The 20,856-nt window shown below is 34.1% G+C and overlaps 1 protein-coding gene across 4 annotated transcripts in view; it reads left to right on the forward strand.

The window, feature by feature from the left end:
• The window catches only part of ULK4 (unc-51 like kinase 4), a 211,919-nt gene that overhangs the window by 61,551 nt on the left and 129,512 nt on the right, over window positions 1-20,856 (forward strand). For all 4 annotated transcript variants that reach the window (XM_030944162.1, XM_030944164.1, XM_030944166.1 and 1 more), the window contains 7 exons: window positions 2,702-2,835; window positions 5,693-5,814; window positions 6,130-6,186; window positions 9,167-9,218; window positions 9,309-9,403; window positions 17,663-17,714; window positions 17,814-17,958. In XM_030944162.1, coding sequence (XP_030800022.1) covers window positions 2,702-2,835; window positions 5,693-5,814; window positions 6,130-6,186; window positions 9,167-9,218; window positions 9,309-9,403; window positions 17,663-17,714; window positions 17,814-17,958 — 657 coding nt within the window. The remainder of the gene's footprint in view (window positions 1-2,701; window positions 2,836-5,692; window positions 5,815-6,129; window positions 6,187-9,166; window positions 9,219-9,308; window positions 9,404-17,662; window positions 17,715-17,813; window positions 17,959-20,856) is intronic.

The following is a 20,856-nucleotide window of genomic DNA, read 5'->3' on the forward strand; positions in this document are numbered from 1 at the left end:
AAAAACCCAGCAAGCTGGTATCAAATTAAAAAATAGAAAAAAGTTATGGAAAACAAGAAGTAGAGATTGACCCTCCTATTAGCATAGTATGCCATCTGACGTTACATCTCTGTGAAATAAACACTATGTCTATATTAAGTATCCTTTAACAATCTTCCTCATTTTCTGTTAGCAGAGATTGATTAATAACAATAATTAATAATGATAAAACTGAGAAGTGGTTCTTGATTTCTTGGGGTAAGTGGACTGTATATGTCCTCAGAGTATGCACAACCTTTTTTAGTTTCATGAAGGTCATTCTCTGTGAACTTAGTCTCTTTTCTTCATATTGATCATCCTGTTAAGAGAACAGTTCTTATTCTTTTAAGTAGTAGACCTCATCCCTGTTTCTATCGCTCCAGACTGTGAACTCTGGAATTTTTCCCTTTTTTGCTCCACTCTTTCACTGCTTTGTACACAAAACTTCAGTTGTTTTGTTTTTTAATGTAAAAGCTCACTGATGACTATATCTTACAGACACTTGAATTTATTTTTTTTAAACCAAACCTTTGTTTCATAGACAGTGGTTTACTCCTCATCATATTTAGCTAATTTGTACTAACATCTACATATTTTATCATGTATTGCTGAGTGCAAGACAAACGTGCCACTAAATGAATTGAATAAATGTATTTCTATAGGCCTGGCTTAGTCCACTAGAGAGAACATGGAGACTCATCAGGGAATAAAAGTAACTGATAAATTGTTCTACATATGACTGAGGAATTTGTCAAAGGAAAATAGAGATGCTAATGCTTTACTGCCTACAGAATTTATATCTGTACCATTTTTTTTCGAGACAATGTTTAGTTGAACCGAACTATCAGGGAAAAAATAGTTGTGCATATTTTTAGAAAATTTATGTGAAAGACAATTTTGTGAATGGAAGAACAGCATAAAGGAGAAAACTCGTTTATCTTTCCTTTCTCAGAATAAACAAACCTACTTTGTATCCTTCTCAAATGTGATTAAGTAATAGAACATGCTTTTATAAAATAAAAGAACCTCCTTCACCCAAAGAAATAAAACCACTCATGTTGAAGTCTATTTGGCCCATTTTAAGTAAAACTCAAACAGATCTAAGTGCATTTCCATGTAGAATCAGCTGATCGTTAAATCTTTTCTTTAAAAAAAAATTAATTCAAGCTCTGATATTCTGTCATTTTTTTAAAGCTAAATAGTTTTTGTAATAAAAATTACTTGGTTGTCTGTAAAGGCTTAGAAGGCCATTTTATTTAAAACATTCAAATTTTTATATTAAAATTGTAAAGCTTATAAAAGTAAAATTCTATTTGTAGCACAATGTCAGATTTTTAAGTAGTTCTTTTCTAACAGACAAATCAAAATTCCTGTAAAATAATGCAATTTCCAGACATTACAAGAATTAAAGATGTCTTCATGGTCTCTGAGAAGTGCAGCTGAATGTGTTGCATCTGGGCTATTGCACAAGTGAAAAGTAGTTACTCAGTGGATCTTTTGATTTCTCTCTTTTTCTCTGTAGATTAGGTTAGGAAGGATAAGAGTGTAGTATTCAGTCATAATCATGTATTGTTTAGAGACATAATCGTGTAAAATATATTCTTATGTAGTTTTTACTTTGTTGAGTAAATAGTCTTTTTGATAGAAGGATGTATTTCCTAGTAGTCTTCTTATGAACACTTGAGGTAAATAAGTAATTTTCATAGTTCTGTAAAAGAGCATTGATTATCAGAAGAGTATTTAAAAAGATAGTACTGAAGTGCATACTTAAAATCCAGCTCATGGATTTCCCTCACCAGTGATTGATGGTTCTTTGCACAGGACCCGGAGGGAGTTCGAATGTGAAACAAAGATGTCAATAGTATGGCCCTAAAGGGAAGTCTGGCCCTTCTGTCTATTCAAATAAGCATTTTAAAATTTTGCCTGAAGCATTCTGTTACAGGTGTATTATTAAAGCAATCTCTTGTAAGTTAGCCAGTGGCTAATAAATCAGTTACCATTTCACTGCGAGAAATGTCATTCTTCAGAATGGCCCAGCCACAGAGAACTTACCAGTTGGAATGCGTGCACTGAGTTTGTATTTAAAAATTGTGAACACCAGATTTAAAAATTGTGAACACTAGAGAAAGGATGTAAGACTAGTATGAGCTTTTATCTCTTTCAATATGGCCATTCCAGCTAGTGCTAACATTTTAATAGGCTGCAGTGTGATCTATGTAGTATCATTTTTCTGGACTGAAAGATTGATCTCTTATTATGTTGACTTTAATTATGCTTTCTTTTGGAATTCTTATGAGTTGAAAATTAGTGTCTGTAGTCTTTCACTTATATTGCACATATCGATTACCTATTTCAAAATAAAGTGGATTGTAAAATTAGTCTCTCTCTAAGTTTGCAGAAAGATTCACTCCTTATCTTAACATCACATATTCATTTAAACTAGTTGAGTTGTGCTTACTTAAAGTAGTTTAAGGATTTCTTTCCTTGACTCAGTAATTTGTGTTGGTTTTAGAGCTGATTAAAAGAAAAGTCTAAAATTTCCACAAAATTACAGAGACAAAACTAATGCATCATCTTCATTGTAACCACAGATACCAGAAGTGTCTAGTTCGATAGTTTTTTTGAGATATAGTGTTATTTTCTTTGGTATGAGAGTTAATGTTTTGCACTTGTTTAAATGTAGACTCCTGATGTATATTGAAAGAGACAGCAGAAAGACCATGCCAGGAAAAGAGCAGCAAGGTGGCAGTGAATACCTGTCAAAATGCCTGGATCTTCTCATCTATCACATTGTGCAGGAGCTGCCAGGAATTCTAGGTAAATTCAGTTTGTTAACCAAACAGATCTTACCTTTGCTTACTCTGTCAAGAAACAGATATCTCCTTATATATATACAGGTGGAAATACTATTTTCCAAATGCATAAAGTTTGCATGATATCAGCTTCCTGAAATTTTTTAGATATGTCATGATCAGGTATTTTGTATTGGAATGCATGATTTCCTATATGAATGTTTTGTGTTTGTGGAATGGTAAGCCTCACCAGCTCAGTCAGGAATGAAGCCCAGAGGTACAAGAAGTCTTCTCAATGTTCTAAAGATATTGCAAAATCTATAAACATTTTACGATCTAAGAGCAAATTTGCCCCATAAAGCAGAGGCCTGGGAGAGATGCAACAGGGCGTATCTCTGAGTATGTGTTAATCACTTACGCTGAAATTTATATATTGAGTATTTGCTACAGGCAATATTTCTGGAAAATTTCAGTTTAGATACTTCAGTTGTTTTAGATGACTGAAACCAATTTGCTCATGCACACGAGGTTTATTTTCATAAAATTATTTCTGATGAGATGATACCTGATGTATTTTTCATCTTTTCTACATTATCACTAGGATATTGAAAATGTAATGGTAGCACTGCAAAGGTTAGTAGACCTAAATGTCATGCTGCTATTTTAAAAGAAACTTTACTTCCTCTGCTAATGCAATTTTTTGCCTTGCTGCAAACACCTGATCCCTTTTTCCTAACTAAATATCAGGTTTGCATATTGGCTATATTTCAGGATGGAAGTCTCAGACTATAAATGTTTGAAGCACAAATTCACCTCCTACTGTTCATATATACTATATGCAACTGATATAGTAGGCTCTGGTATTTCCTCAGAATCTGAAAGTTTCAAATACATAGTTACTATCATGAAACATAGTACATCAATTGCTTAGACATGTAATTACTACTGATTTATAATTAGAATGCATTTTTGAGAACTGAGATCAAGCATAATTTCTACACTTTGTTTTCTTTTCCAAGCTGGATCTGTGTGTTGATTTTTTTCTGTAACCTGAAGTTATCTCTCTGTATTTGTCCATATTTGTCAGAAGTCTTTTTCTTTTCATTGCTGTATGGTGAAGGAGCATGTACTGCTCGAGGTGGTGAAAGCTATGGGCACCTAAGAATAATAATCAGATTTGAAAATTGGGACAGTGAAAAGCAGTTTAGATGTTAATTTAGAGTTAATCCTACCTGGCTTTTTTAATATGCATTCATGTAAGCTCCTTACTGATCCCATCTTCTTCCACCAGATGTAGCTATAAACCAGATAGATTAACAAGTTGTAGAAATTGACCTTAAAGATACATTTGAACAAAAGAAATAAATTGTTAATCTTCTGGTTAATTTAAAAAGTTTTTGGTTGTTGTAAATAAGAAATTAATTTTATTTCTGCATCTATAATATTTAACCTATTTTTAGGAAGTAGATATAAATTGTTTAGATCATGCTAAAATTAAAGATAGCCATATCTATCTATTTATCAAATGCAGAATTGCCAAATGTGATGGTTATGTATTCTTTAAAATATAGAACGAGAGATTATTCGCTAAATCAGTCCCTAAACAAAGAGAGGTCTTGTTGAATTACAATATTGTGTGTAATTCAAAACAAAAATATATTAATGAAAAAAGTATTGTGTTTTATATATTTGAAGAGTTTTAAGCAACACTTTCCTTTCTTTACCAGTGAATGAGTCAAATCTTTAAGGCCTGCTTTAGTGCCAGGCTCTGTCATTTCTGCTTATATTGAAAACTGAACTCCATGGGAACAGAAGAGAAGCATTGATATTATTCAACATGATTAAATTCTGACTTACTGTGAAAGGAAAGGCCTTTTCTGGCCTGAAAAATCATATAAAATATGGAGTCCCCTTCTTTGTTTGCTTTACATATATTTGAGTTCCCTTTTACAGTTTTGATGAACTATCTTTTTAGGGGAAAAAAATATAACAGGTGCTCTTTTGAGATAGCATTTGGCTTCTGGTATTTTAAGGTTATAGGGACAGAATTTTTCTTCTTTTCATATGGGCTAACTTTTTTCATGCCTCTTCTGTTCTTTATGCCATGCAGAAGAGGTCTTCCTTTTTATAGACAATAGGAAACATACCACAAAGTTAGTATAACATTCCTTGATTTTTATTTGTCTTTTCTGAGTCTGAAGTATAATTTTCACTATTGCCATTACAATTTTGTTAGCTTATGTCTGAGGTTTGTAATGGAGGCCACTAAGTTCTCTCATTGATCTGTTGCTATCTCTTTTATGAGAATTTCTGTAGCTTTAGGTCACTCGTGTCACAGTTAAATCGGTGCATGAGAACGTGTGTGTGCATGGCTGGTGGAAGGATCTCTTTTTTTGGAGGGGAAGGATGTTTGGGGTTTTTCTTCCTGCGGAACTGTGCTGCAGGGAAAACATACTCCTTCAGCATTATGTCACCCACTAATCTTAGTTCATTCAGTTCTTGGTTAACTGAAAGCCATGAGAATTTCACATTTTACTTCACTGGAAATAGAACTTTGTCCTCATAATTTAGCCAGTATAAGTCCACTCTGCCAAGAAGGGGTAATTCCACCTTTAGTTCAACAGTCATCTTATGCTTCTATCCTCATTGTTTTGCTTCTATCCTCACTACCTTTGCATGTTCCTGTAGCCAGAGTAGGGAATTTATCTGGTTGTAGACAGAGGTAGGAAAGAAGTGCTGGATTCATCATGAACACTACTTCTGGCAGACAGAGAAGACAGGAGTGAACAGAGGCTACTGGAACAGAGATGTTTTATATGTCATTTGCTGTTGTTTAGTGATGTTTTTTATGTTGGATCAGCCTGAAATGCTGTTTTCTGTAGGTGACATTCTCAGTGCCCTAACTAACGTCTCTGGACGTAAACACCCATCAACAGTTCAGGCCAAACAGCTGAAGATGTGTCTTCCTATGATGCCTGTAGTGCTTCATCTTGTGACATCCCAGGTAGATTCTTTTTCCCTCAAAATTTGTTATACAGAGGACAAACTCTTACAGTTTCCCAAAATCTAATTTCTGTCAATCATGATCAGAATGAGTAAAATAAAGGTTTTCTTAATGCATAGATATGTTGATGAATATTCCAGCTATGAAGCAGCATTTGATAAATGTGCATTCTGTAACAATAGTAATGACAGAAACAAATACATATTTTGTCTTCTTTTTTTGTTTTTTTTAACATGTGAAATATTTTTTTTTACTTTTTCTGGTCATAAGATATGCATTTAATGTAATTTTTTTCCTTTGGCTAATTTCAAATAGGTATTTCGTCCCCAGATAGTCACAAAGGAGTTTCTTTTCAACTATGGCATCTTACTTGTGAGTATAAAATACAAGATAAATATTTCATAAGATATACCTATGCATAAAATTTTGGAAGTTATTCAATTAAATAAAATTACATTAAATTTCTAAATTGGAGAGAGAAGTTTTTTTTGAATGTATATTTTAAGCTTCAGTTGTATTAAAAACTTTCTATATAATCAGAAAATATTTTCTGTAGTAATCTATTTATTCAAAGGGAAACTCTGTACATATTTGATAAACTGAGAGTTTCCTGTGGGCTTTATTTCTGAATAGCAAAGTTTAGTTCTAAATTACATAAAATATTCTCTCTGGAATTTCCTACTAGTATTTTACAAGCAGAAATGAAAGAGAAATTATAGTTAATCTGTATTTAAGGTATTGTTTCTTCTTGTCACCTTTTTCTTCTTGCCAGTAATTCTAAACTGTGTTTAGTCTATGGAAATCTATGGAGCTAAGATACTGAACTCACGTTGACATTTACAACCTATTTCTGACATTACCCATAGAAAATGAACTTTTTAGCCTTTGGATAGTACAGGAGAAAGGAAGTAGTACAGTTCTAATGTAGTTTCCTCATATGAAAACAATTGCTTATGTTAAATGAGAAAAAAAGGGATATTCTAAATTGCATAGTTAAACCAATACTTTTAAGTGCATGAGTTCATAAATGACGGCTAGGTATTTATCTCCAGATAGCATGAAGACATGGTTTGCTACAAACAATTACATTCAAGTTATGTGTTCAGATTCACTTCTCTTTCTCCTTTGACTCTTTATTCCAAGAAAATGGGGTTTAATTTAGCTCTACTAAAATATTTGTGTAAAAATTAGCATTAGAATGAGGAAAAAAAATTTGAAACTGTAGATGTTGAATTACAAAGCCCTTTCTCCCTTTGAAGCATTTCTAACTAGGCAGTAAATTTATTAGTTTTCAATCAACCTTCTGGAAGGTGAAATTCTTCTGTCAACAAAATAGGTACAATGAAAGTTTTCTTTGATGTTACTCCAGGTTGTTTGAACTACTGACTGAGGAAGTCAGGCTAGTTATATTAGTACAGCTTTCCTCTGAAATCAAGGAGGAGCACATTACTCAATGTTTCCTACGTCTTGTCCTGTCTCCTTTGAAAAAGGCAATTCAGGAACTTAGATACACTGTTTAAATTTACACATGAAAAATGGAGGGACAGCAGTATATCCAAAAAATTAATATCAAATTTTAATCCATTTTATGTAACTGTGTTATGCTATAACTAATATAATTACATCTGGAAGAGTAACTAACCATTCTATCAGGCAATAATCTACTCTGGAAATTTGAATTTAGTGACATTCCCACTGACACCTATAAAGGGACATTCAATCATCACTCTGTACTTTTTCAAAATACTGTGCTATAACTGAGGCCCCTAAGACTTTAGCAAGGCAGTCTTTTTGTTTGTTTTGTTCTTTTTGTTTTTCCCCTGATTTATTCAATAGTCTTGTTCTTAACAGTAAGAAATTATGTGGAGTGGAAAGATGTGTGCTTGGGATCTGGATGGAAAAGAATAGTTATTTTCCTGTAGTGGTTGTTCATTGAGAATTTTTTTTCATGCTGCTTTGAAGTTACTTCCATCATCACTATAATTTTCAGTAGTGTTGAGCAAAGAAATGGAGAGGGAGTCGGGACAGTCCTTTCATGTTTTCTGCTGTGAACAGAAGTACACACCGTGCCCCAAAGGCACAGCTAATAGCAGGCTCCTGGTGGTGTGCACAGGGCACAGACTCACCTGTAGCAAAATACACATATACCATTTCTCTCCATTGCTTGAAAAACCCCAGATAGTTGCATTTCTTTAAATCACACATATTTTCCCTGTGTTTCTAATATACAATTAATAAGCATTAGTAGCCAGAACAATTTTTGCACCGACATATTTTGATGTTTTCAAATCACTCTTGAGACTATGGTTATGTGAAACTCTTTAAAAATGAGCAAACAAAATAATTTGCTCTCTTCCAAATCAAGTTAATTAGATAATACCTAGTAATTTTCTTCAAATGATCAGGAAGATAACTTTTTTATAGAAGCACTTGTTTTTATGACTCTTTCTGAGGTGCTCTTAAATAATGAATTATATAATTGGTTTCTAACTGTATTTTTAATTAGAGAAGAATCCTTCAGATGTTACTTACATATTGTGAAAAAGATAACCCATGTAGAAACTTCTTCCATTTTAATATGTAATAAGGAAAATTTAATTGGTAGTGAAATATAAAAGAATGCCATTTTCCTAAATACTACATTAGTAAAAAAGAGCATACTACACATTCTGCTGAGAATTTTCCTTCCTTAGGAAGTCTTAATAATGTTTTTTGCATCTCAGTGAAATAAACAGCCATGCATAGAAATGAAAGTAGAAGAACAGTGGGTCTAATTGTACAATATTTACCTAATCCATATTATTAATATTTTATTGACCCTGTTCCTTAATTTAAGTGATTTTAAATAGAAAGTTATATATGCATTTTTGCATATTCTCCTGACTGTAACTGCATCCATAGCATGTATAGCATGCATAGAGATCTAAAAGATGGTACAATAACAAAATATTGCATGTTCTGAAGGGTCTTTGGTAATTTTAGTGAGTTATTTTGACATAGCCACATCCAAGATAGTTCAAAGTCTTCTAAGAAGTTACAGTTTTCTGTTAACAGTGAAAACATTTAATTACTGTCTATTTAGCTAGAAATGTTATGGTTTCTGATACTCGTCAGAGCAATGATCCTTACTGTACCCTACATTCAAGGTTCCAAGAGCATTACAGACTTGCAAAATTATAACAACTAGATCATTGGTACTTTCAGTTTTAGTTATTTATTATGAATGTAGGTGCAATAATATTTTGTATTTACACAGTTTTTCAAAGAATCTCTTGTTGTAATTATTCAGTGATTATGCTTTTTAATATTTTTTCCCTGAAGTGCTTTAACATAAATGCTACTTCTTTTGCAGGAGTTCATCAGATCAATAGACTCAGGAGAAACAATCTTGGATAGAGCAATAGGTGGGGTAACCTATGATATTGCAGTACTTTTAGACATAGGTATTCTAACTATTGAATTTTATGAAGGAATATGATTACTTTTACCAACAGGGCAAGCTGCATCAGAAGAATTGATTAAGACTACTTTAATGACCTTTGGAGCAGTAACAGAGCATCCCAGCTTGCTGATGACCCATCGCTTGACTGTAAGTCTGACAGCAATTTAAATAGTTGCAGGCTGATAGGCCTAATTCCATTTGTAAATAGAAAATTTTGAATATTTAGAAATTGTTTAAAATATGGTTTAAAATATGTCGTGGTTCTATTTGACAGGAAAAATACTTATTGTTTATAGATAATTTTCAAAAAAGCAGCAAGACATTCAGTTTACTCTATTTTGTTGAGAAGTCAGAGGGAGAATGAGAAGGACTTAGAGTTTAGAAATAGTGGTTCTTGATTCTGTAAGCGTTTCTTCAGCTTCAATGCAAATATGTTGCTATAAATTAGTGAAACTTTTACCACTATTTATGCCTTTTACATAAACATATGCGTTTAACAACAACATGGCTTGGAAACACCACCTCTGAGGATTGATCCCACTCTATCATATAAGGGGGTAGTAGCTATCAGTAGATATCACACCTACTGACGAGGTCATCAGTAGCAGTTTTGGTGTTGGGGTTTTTCTGTTGTTGTTTGTTTACTTGCTTTTTTAAGTCTAACAGATTTCTTACTTTAAAATTTCATTAGAATTACCAAACATACTGTAAGCTTCTTACATCACTGAGTTTTGTTTTCTTTGGAATTCTTGGTTAAAACATTCTACTGTGAGCTAAGCTAGTTGAAGGCAGAACAATTAAGTTGTGAAATGGTTGTCAGCTAATCAAGAGGTCTGAATGGTTGAATCAGTGTTTGACAAATCATCAGAACCTGTACCAATGCATTTTTGTGTTTGAACTTTCACCAAATTGCAATCCACCATACTCGCTGAGATGACCATTTGATTCAAATTGAATCTTATGGGTTTGTATTGGGATTATGTAAGGGCACACACTCAATATAGCGCTTAAATCAAGAAAGACACCAGCAAATAAATAAGAATGAGGGATGTTAGATTGTGCTAGATAAGAATGGGTGATCTTAGAAATCAAGTGGTTTTAGAAGTTGAATCCTAATTGGTGTGTGTGTTATTTGAGGATTTAGATTATAAAGTCTTAGCAAGTGAAAATAGTAAAATGAATCCAAAATATGAATTGGAATTTTAAAAAGTTTAATAGGATTTTTTTCATGGATTCTCACAAGAGTGATATTCAAGAAAATGATCCTTATGCAAAAAAACCTAACCAATTAGTAGTCAGAGGGGAAATAGTACTGCTCAATTTACTTTGATATGGCAACAGTGACCTAGAAATGAAATGTTAAGTGTAGGTGAAGTATATGAATGCCTACTGATATCTCCCTACTTGCCTGTCACCCTGCTTCTCACTATATCTGTAGCCTTCTAGAATCACCTCAGTTTTAAAAAATAATTGCTTTAGTTTTGTGAGTTACCAGTGTCTCTTCTATTGACAGATATATATACCATTTTTTATAGGGGTCCATCAGCACTGACTGAAATTGCGATACCTTGTGTCAGCACATGAAATTAAATTCCTCTACCCGTTTCAACTTTAATGGTCTGGGGATTTTCTCTGGAAGAGACAATTCCTCTTTACAACTCTTCTTCCCCTGTGCCCATCTCCACATTTAGCAGAACTTTTTCCTGAAGCCAGGGAGTAACTATCCTAGTCTCTGTTAAGTAACCCATGGGTCACAATAGGGGAGTTTTAAAGTAACTAGATTTCTGGGGAGCAGTTTACTTCAGTTCATGTGCAGGAGGTTTTAGATGTTTATTTAAAATCCATCTCAACATATCAGTTATGTAGTTAGAGATAAAACTTTCTTTCTAACCATGGTTGTCCAGTAATTCTTTTGTAGTTTCCCTGGTTTGGGTATAAAATTGTATCCTTGTCAATGAACAGTTTTTACAGCTTTTTTTTTCTTTTTTTTTTTCCTCTCTTTTTTTTAAGAAAATCTGTTACTTCATTTGCTGATTTTCATAAATAACAGTTCTTGCTAATTTAAAAGAGCCCCCTTGACACTCAGCAAATAGTCATTCAGACATAAAATAAAGTGGTCAAATTACCTTGCATTTTTTATGTTAAATTCAAAAAATTGTCCATTGTAATTAATAATCTCTAACCACATCTGCCACTAGTGGTGCAAACAGTAATTAGTTTAATACTATTTATGAAGTCTAGTGTGCTAATTATACTTGAATGTACAGCATACATTACTTTAGAGGAAAGTGGTACTTCATCTTCTATGATGCATACAGACTATTTTTGGAATTGCTGTTGCTCGAGGGATATCTTCTAATTGCTGCTGGCTGAGCATGACTGGAATCTATGAATATAAATTCCAGCACACAGCAGAATGTTGTGCTTTTTTAAAATGTTGAAGCAAGACATGTTCAAGCTTCCAGATCAATATTTAAGTATTACAGTAGTTAATAGGACACACTTTTACTGGAGAGAAATTGAAATCCTAGGCTGAACTTGGAAGGATGAGCCTGGATTGATCATTTCGGCCAAGTTGTTTACAAGCAGGATTTTAGGGAGTGAGGCTGGGTGAAGGCCAAAACCTTCTTAAGAGGATGCAGTTTTTTTCTGCTCTTACTGTGACATTGCTCTAAAGTCTCTAATCAGAAATTAAATGCATTTCTAATAAAGTTTAATTATTGTAATGAAAAGTGGGGCTGTAATGAGCAAGCAGAACCAGAAAGTTTTTCATTTGAGTTCTGTTTTTAGTTTAATTAAAGTGAGAATTGTTTAAACTAATAGGAATTTAAGAGCAACATCTCAGTTTCATTCCCACTTTGAGAAGAATTACTTGTTCTGGGTTTTAGTTCATGTTTGATTTACTTTTGTATTTGTACTTTTAACAAAGAAAATAAAATAAATTGTGGGCATCTGTGCTTAAATTTCTGATTACCATCAACCTGAAGTCAGTTATTGAGGAGATTAATTTCTATGGAGACTGACTATATTAGCTATTGCAAAGAGTGATAAAGTCAATGGAAATTAATTGACAGTGCTTAAATGAAAGCCAGCAGTGAGCAGTAATTTCATTTTGCATGCAGATGTGTGCATTTCTACAAAACATAAAGAATAACATAAGTGTGACTTGGTAAATTTTTTACTAAACCAGATTTTCAGGTATGCAAATATGATGTTGAGGATCATTAAGAAGAGTCTGTATAGACTGGAGTGAAGTATTAACCTCAGCTTCTCAAACTGGTACAAGTCCAACTACTTGTTTATTGCACCTATCTAAAATGTGAACATACTTACTAAATTCAGATACTAAGTGTTATAATAATATTGATTTTCCAATTTTAAAAGATTTAGATATAAGATACAAGATTTAGGTATAAGATTTAGATATAATTAACTGGAAGAAGACATGCTGACTATAATTTGCATTTTTCTATTTTGTGTTAAGTATATTTATTTGCCTGAAAAAGGGACATGCTCAAATTCAGAGTACTTAAAACGGTGAAGAAGCTCATGATGGCAGATGATTCCTGTGGGAGTCCTTTCTATACTCCAACTAGCTCCCAGAAATGATCTGTGTACTACGCATATAATCTTCTACCCAAAACATTGAAGTTGTTCTCTGGTTAAGGCCAAAGTTGTCAGCAGTGATTCTCTTCCTCAAGGTTTTAAAACTTACTTTTAAAAATCAGACTAAAATGAAAGCACCTAAAACATGATGAGTTCCTTGATGGGAAGTCAAGGGAAAAGTCATATGACGGGGAAACCTACTGTTTGACAATATGGGAGTTATTAGTTTCAATAAAGATGACAACACAAGGGTTAGAAACTTCTGCAAGTGCTTTTTTCTTGGTTCAGCATGAGTGTTCTTCATCCACAGGCTATTCTTATCTAACCACTGACATCTTAATTTTGTCAGTGTAGGATGTGACTATATGAACATATTGTACAGAAGTTTTTCAATCACATTCCCTTTTCAAGTAGATTAAAATACTACACTGCATGTGGCTTTCTGTCTATTAAGCTAATCCAGATGACATGAGACTTCTTCATGCAAACAGTTCTCTAATTGGCATATTGAGTCAGTCAATCAGTGCTGTCTCTTCCCAGGAATAAGAAAAAAGCCAAATCCTCAATGAAGATTCTGAAGAATTTTAAATAAAAATTACAGAAGTGTCATCTTTCTTCCCAACCCATTCTAACATGCATTAGGTTATTTTTTCTGTTACATTCTGTGAGATTACTGATGATATTAAAACATTGAGGAATGTGCTGTGCTTCGAGCAAATGCTTTGAGAAGTGTGAAGGCAGGAAGAAAGATGATTTGGGGTTTCCTCATGAGGAAAGGCTGAGGGAGTTGGACCTGTCCAGCATGGAGAAGACAATTGAGAGGAGACCTCATTAATGAGTATAAATACCTAAGCGGGGGGAGGAGCTGTCAAGAGGATGGAGCCAGGCTTTTCTCAGTGATGCTCATACCTCACTAGTCAAGTTTTCTTTGCAGAAATTACTCAACATTATGGAGACAGATGTTCTGGCTCTGGATAGAATACTTGTATTTCCAAAAAGGTTTTGACAAAGTCGTGCACCAAAGACTTCAAATTCATTAGTGTCCCTGCCCTCTTACCCACAGGCTAATCAACTTCTAACTAGTTAAAATTTACTAAATGGAGAATAGAGATTAGTTTTTAAAAATTTAGGTATTTTAAGAGTGGTGCCTTAGAAAGGTTTGTTGCAAAATGTGCTGCTAATCCAGAAAAGGAAATGAATAGGGAGGTGACAGAACTGACTGATGACACTAAATTATTCACAGTAGTGAAAATTAAAACTGACAGAGAAGTTGCACAAGGCTTTTAGATTTGACTAAAAGGAAAATAATGACATGCAATTCAATACTGATAAATGACAAGTAATGGGTACGGGGAAAGTAATTTCTGCTGTACATATGCAGTGTCAAACTCTAAACTACTTATAACTTCTGGAAGTCTTTCAGCCTTATTTTTCTATGGAAATGATAGCTTTATACTGAGCAGTAAACAGAAAGACAACTAGATTATTAGAAATTACTAGCGAACGATCAGACAAAAAAGCAGAAAACATTGTGCCATGGTGCACTCAGGTCTCAAATACTGAATGCAGTGGTCATTCAGTCTCAAAGGGAATGAAGTTTATCAAGAAAAAGTACAGCTCGATCATGCAAGAAGGGTCTGTGTAGAAAAGAACATCTTGGAAACAAAATACTCTGTAGTTCATGGCATGAATGGCAGGGAAAGATGAATTAGAAATAATAATTCATGCTTTTTGTAAAGTAATAATATGTGGGTATCAAGTTAGCTGCTTTAAAGTAAGCAAGGATATGTCTTCATAAGGCATAATTCAAGTGTTAAATGCAGTGCTGTAACTATTGCACATGCTAACAGTATAAATACATTTAAGATAGGATGGGACAAATATATGGGAGAAAAGGCTTAATGCAAAAACACGGATACATCTCCAGCTTAGGAAGTTTCTTAATTCAAGAGGTACTTTTCTAGAAACTAGATGTGTGCTTTATGCTTGGGCTATTTCTCATACTCCTCTTTACTCCATTCCAGCTGTCAGAAACAGGATTACCAGGTTTGAGCTAGGTTTTTTTTTTGGTCCTGTACATATATATTATAGTTAGATGTGAATGTAGTGTGTATGGAAGTTCTAGAATTTCATTGCTGTTTTGGGTAAATGATAGCACAGTTATGGCAGCACTGCCTTGGAATGCCATCATTACAGAATTATGTAGTGGTGGTTTTGTGCAGCTAAGGATGTATCATGAACTGAATATCAGGCTATTTACAAGGTGGTAGGAACTCATCTAGAGCTATAATCATGTTCAACCTATTTAGTCTGTTTAGGCTTAAAGAAGAATAATTTCCTTTTTTGATGAGCAATCTCAGTGATAAAGACTGAGACAAAAAAAAAAACCTGTATCTGACTTATCTTCATGCATGTATGGAGATTTGATTCCACACATATCAGCAGCCATTCAAAAGAGGGATAAATAAATCTTTGTCTGAATATTCTTCTGTTTATTTCAGTGCCAAAATACTAGTATCATTCTTCTCTGTACATAAATGACAGATATGTTTGCAATTTACTGGTGAATTTGTTAAAAATATTTTATGTACTGTTGCACTTCAGTTTATTTCACCTTAACATTCATGTGCAAGTTCATACCTTCTTTACAAATTTATATACACATTAGTGAAAACCAGTGACCCAAATGGCATGGAGAGAAGATTAGGGCTGTGGAGTTAGGAAGTATCTAATTTAAGGTTCATATAAAATTTAATATATGCTTCCCCCTTCAGCGTATGCTTTCTGATATGCTTTTTCATAATAAAATAATTTTCCATAGGATTAGTCCTTCATTTCGTTGATTTCCCCACCACACTGGACTGACATGAGGCAAACACCTTCTATGGAGAATTCCTTTCTAATCAGTTTGTTTACTAAAACTGAGGTTTGTGTTAGAAAAAGTTCAGACTAAGCTACTACAGTCATTTAAGACCTAAAGAATCTTCTTTACGATGACAGTTGAAAATATATTTATCTTAGAAAATACTTATGACTGACTTAACTACATTCACTAATGTGGAAAGACTACTGTTAATGCTAGATTAAAGTGATAGAAGATTGTAAGTTTTAGAAATTGAAATTGCATTGTACTGTTGTATACTGTCATCTTAATTGGTATAAGTCTGAGTCAATGCTCCTGCTGTTGAGTGATTCATAATATCCAGGGACTCTAGGTTGGTTCAGATAATCGAGAGCTACATCTTTTCCTCTTTTGTGTTTCACACCTTTAATTTACCATTTACATGTGCTTCTTCATTTGAGAATCTTTGCAGTAGTTGAACTGGTTTCTTGGACTGAAAGGTCTCAAGTACACACAATTTTTTTCCTACCTCACTAGTATGTTATAGCTGATACATTACCATTTGTAGAACAGTTTAGAAACCTGCACTAATGGAGTCGTTGGAATGCAGTGCAATTTTATTATTTAATCAAAAAGACAATGAAATATTTCAAAATTATGAAATGTTACAAAAGTCACTGCATCTATGATATATAGCATAATCTATATAGGTGTAAAGGCTATTTGTACTTGCAAGAGTAGTCTGGCTTCCATACATCAAGTTTTTACTTCTTTTATTGAAAGTTTGTAACAAAAGCATTTTGTAGTAGTTTTTTTCAGAAATGAAAAAAGCTGAAGTAAATGAGTCCCTTAATGTCAGAGATTGATTAAACAGAGTCCACCAACCAGTAGTGATGGAGTTGCTAACTGCAGTTATTGCTAGGTAGAGGCTAACTTCAGTTAGTGACCCTTTTCATATGTACTTTCAACTTCTATAGATGTTTCTTATTAGTAGCTGCATGTATCTAGGGAAATTTTATCTTCTCATATTAATTACTGAAACAAAACACATGGGACCAAGTATAACACAGTCTTGTTACGCCAAATCCTGTCCATGGTGCAGTGAGAATCTACACAGCAATTTTCTTTGTATAAGTAAATCCTAGGAGGTGCTTAAAAATTGCAGGGCTGTTCATCCATCCTCTTCCCAAAACCCAAGCATAGCCTGTCTAAATAAATTATATTTTAACAGTGATTTAAGAATTAGAAACTCTCTTACAAAGAAGACTAATAATACACTATTTTGTAACTGAGCCATAGCCTAGTTTATCATCAGTTGATTTCAAATGGAGCTGACCTGACTAGTCCTGTGACAGAGGATAGATTTGTACCAATACCCTCATGGACAATAAAAAGTTGACTGGATTATATTTTTCATTGTGCAAGTCTTTAGTAATGTAAATTTACATTTTAGTGGAAGACTGTGTACTACCAGAAGGGAAGAAGTTAAAATATTTTCAATACTCCATATAAAGCTTAGGGATGTTTCCTTAGAGGTAATACATCTTTTTTGATGTATTTTAATTCTGTGCCATTCTGTTTTTCATCTGAACTCTATTCAATGATTAGTTTATGGATTAAAACATCAGGATTAAGATACTCTAATACTCTTTTTTCTTAATATATTACATCTGCACTGAATTCTGTACTTTAGGTTCAAAGTCCCTGACAATGAATTATACCAAAGTTACTGGTTTTTTCTGTATAAAGGTATATTCATGTCTGTAATTTTATGGCAGTTTACCAGAGAAAAATTAACTTGGTGGCTTTATAAGAGTGATTATGGCTGAATTTCCATGGTTATTCAACTCTTTGTTTAAGGGCTCTAGCAGCAAAATAAACATAGATGATAGTGTATCTCGGTTCTATCTTTTTCCTCTGTGAATGATCTAAGCCACATTTTCTAATCTCTGTTTTAGGTTGAAGACTCTATCATCCCACCACTTGTTTCTTTGGTCCACAGTCAGAATGGTAAGTATACAGACATATCAGCTACAGTTTCTACAAATTCCACAGTTTGTTTTAATTATATTTCAGTGTGGTCACATTCTTGGCACCTTTATTTTCAAGAGGAATGGAGACTCTTGAGCTTGCGGTTGCTCTCAGAAACCACATCAGTGCTTTTAAGCCATGAAGTCATGGATGAGGAGAAAGAGGAGAGCCTCAACTCAAACAACAAGCTTCTGTCTCTCATTAGAGATTTACTGCTGCCTCAGTAAGTATAATATTTCTCCAGTAATGGGGAATAACTCGATACGCCCACCATTTTGACAGTGTGTTTGTTTTAGCCATCCTTTCTGTGCTTAAATGACTAAGTGAAAAGGGGAATAGCAATTAACTGCTGCCAGAATTCTTTGCCTAACATCTCCTCCTAGGTTTATTTAGTATTTTTTCATATGCAACACAAACACAACTTCTGTGTGACACTCATTTATGATACTGTGCCTCTGGCTACTTTTTTGAGCAAAACAGGATTCCCTCTAGCTTTTGGGCTGTGATTTAAATACTTCTCTTTGTTCTTCTTATAAAGTCAGAACATTCTAACTACATCGTTTTTGTCTATTTTGGATATTGTACCTTTATTTAAGATGTTCTGAAAGCATATGGAATGACATAGAAACTTTTTTTAAAGGAACAGTACATCATGGATTAATCCTTCATGGTTCACCCAGAGGTTATTGCCTCTAAATTGCTGTCCTTTCCTGCTGCCCCAAGCAGCAGTAAAACCCTACAGCACAGTAGATGAAACTACAGCCTGTAGGCAAGATATGGTCTGGAACTTCATTTACATGGTTTATGGTCAAATGAGGCCTCTCTTTTCATGCTAACTTGCAGGTGAGCATAAAGAGAGCTCTCTGTGTTATGCACCTTGATGTGTAACATCTGGTAACATCTGTGAGTAGAGGGAAGGAGCACAAGACAAGTACAGTAGTGATGAGTCATCAGTTGTATTTTACATTATTCTCATAATGCTGCAGAGTATTTTTCTGTGTGGTCCTCAAAAGTTAATAATGGTCAATACTTAGCTGCCCCAAGTGAGAAAATTGTTCACCACCCCTACACTAAATAAGTGGGAAAAGGCTGGAGGAATGAATGCTGAATTATGATCAGAACCCAGTGTCTTTTCCAAATATGAGACTTTCTCTGCTAATTGAGTAATGTTCTTACAGTTTGAGGACCAAAGTTTTATCCATGTAAGGTGTGTAGACTTTTCTCTCTGACAGAGAATTGAATGGAAATCTTACAGTTCTGTAGAGAAACTTCAACACCTTTCTTCAAAATTTTTCCTCTGGGCAATGTAGGGTGTATCAGTACAAATTAAAATGGCAACTGGAAATATTATTTTTAAAATAGAGCATATCTTATTATTAAAAACATTATTAAAAGCTGTCAGATAATTTTCCTCAGATAGAGGAAGAGACCTGAAGTCAAAGGAGAAAGTTCTGTGCTTGCTCTGAAGCTTGCCCTTTGTAGACATGTCCATCTTACACAATGGCTCTCATTAAACAGGGGGATGTGTGTTTGGAGGGAAGTGTCATGCTAATTACAAACTAGAAGAAAACCAGCCAATTAACTTTTATCTTCAAGCTTACTAGCTCAATGGAGTGGAAGGGCTTTTTGGCCTGAGACTAAATATTATCCTATGTTGGGGACTTTGCTATGACATCTTAGGATGTGCTATGTGGCAGATGCATGAAAAAGGGCCTTACAGCAGCTCAGGATCTTGAATCCAGGGTTTAAGTAATTCCTCAATCAGTTTCCCCATCTCATTAGTAGAGATGAGAAGGGAGGGGTTCTAAGAGTCAGAGTAATCTACTTGTGAAGATAATGTAAGGCTCTATCCCATGAAATATGGGTTACTTGAAAAGTTGAAATCTTTTGAAGCTGAGATAGAACACTGGAGGCTGAAGAGCTTTTTGCTGATACTGTTTAGTCTTTCTGTTGCTGGGGAAGGGATGGGTAAGAATCCAACTCAGCTGGAGGACAGTCAAAAGAGGGGAGGTATGTGATTATCATTGGTTCATGGGCACTCTGTGGAGGGAAGTAGATATTCCCACCCCTTTTGAATCTACTGAGAGCTGTTGAAAATGGAAGGGAGTGGCATCTAGTTTTAATATGGGATGTTCTTTTCAGGGAAGATTGTAATATTACACACTTGTGTGTATATTTTATTCCTATAAATATACTTCTCAAATTAATTTGTTTAACTGTAAAACTGACCCTTGAAATGGAATGTGGGTCACTATGAATAAAATATAAGTAGATTTCATTTTGAGATAAATGCAGGAGTGCAGTGATAACTACTCTTTTCTCATCTTCTGCGTCATCAATAAAATGGTAATTTCGTTAAATATTTGTGCATTTATAGATTACAAAGTTAGCTTCTTCGTAGGGTTTTGATTGAATTGAATGAAACAGTGTCATTAAATTTCAGTTCATTGAAAGATTATTTTCCTGAATGTTTCATAACCAAAATGAAACCTGCAGCTGTAGACAGTGAATAGATGGCAAATGCTTTATATCCAGATTTTTTAATCAAAAATTGAAACATCAGCTCTATTTCATTTTAATTTCTAACAATCCTAGTTAGCTATCATTAAAAATTGAGCCAGAATCAGCAGGAAGAGAGAAGTGTGTAAATAAAGTTATATTTTATTTGAAGGTTTGTGTAGTTTGTTCTCAATAGACTACCAAGCAGTTCTGCAAGTATGAAATCCAGGATGCTTGACATAATATTCTTTTTTTTAAGAGCTTAAGAGAGTCTACATCCCTAAATCTTTAGTTCCTTTTGCCAAGGTTGTTTATAGAAAAGATTGACAAAATAACTCCTTACAATGTGGTACCTGAAGTTCACAAAACCCTTATAAAATGCCCCCTACAGCTACTTGTGGGGGGATAGAATGTAAGAGAACAAAGATAGTGCAGAAGGCAATCTCACCCCTGAGGAGTTGCAGCTGTACTAATCACCAAAGATTAAGAACAAGCCTGCCCTTAATAGGCCACAGCTGTGTCCAATAAGGATGAGGGCTATAAAAGAGTGGGTTAGCTGGCTGAGAAGTATGCTGGAGTTTGTTGGCTGTGCTGTGAGGAGGGAGGAGTCAGTGCTGCAAAG

This window comes from Camarhynchus parvulus, chromosome 2 (assembly GCF_901933205.1).
Source record: "Camarhynchus parvulus chromosome 2, STF_HiC, whole genome shotgun sequence".
Lineage (NCBI taxonomy): Eukaryota > Metazoa > Chordata > Aves > Passeriformes > Thraupidae > Camarhynchus > Camarhynchus parvulus.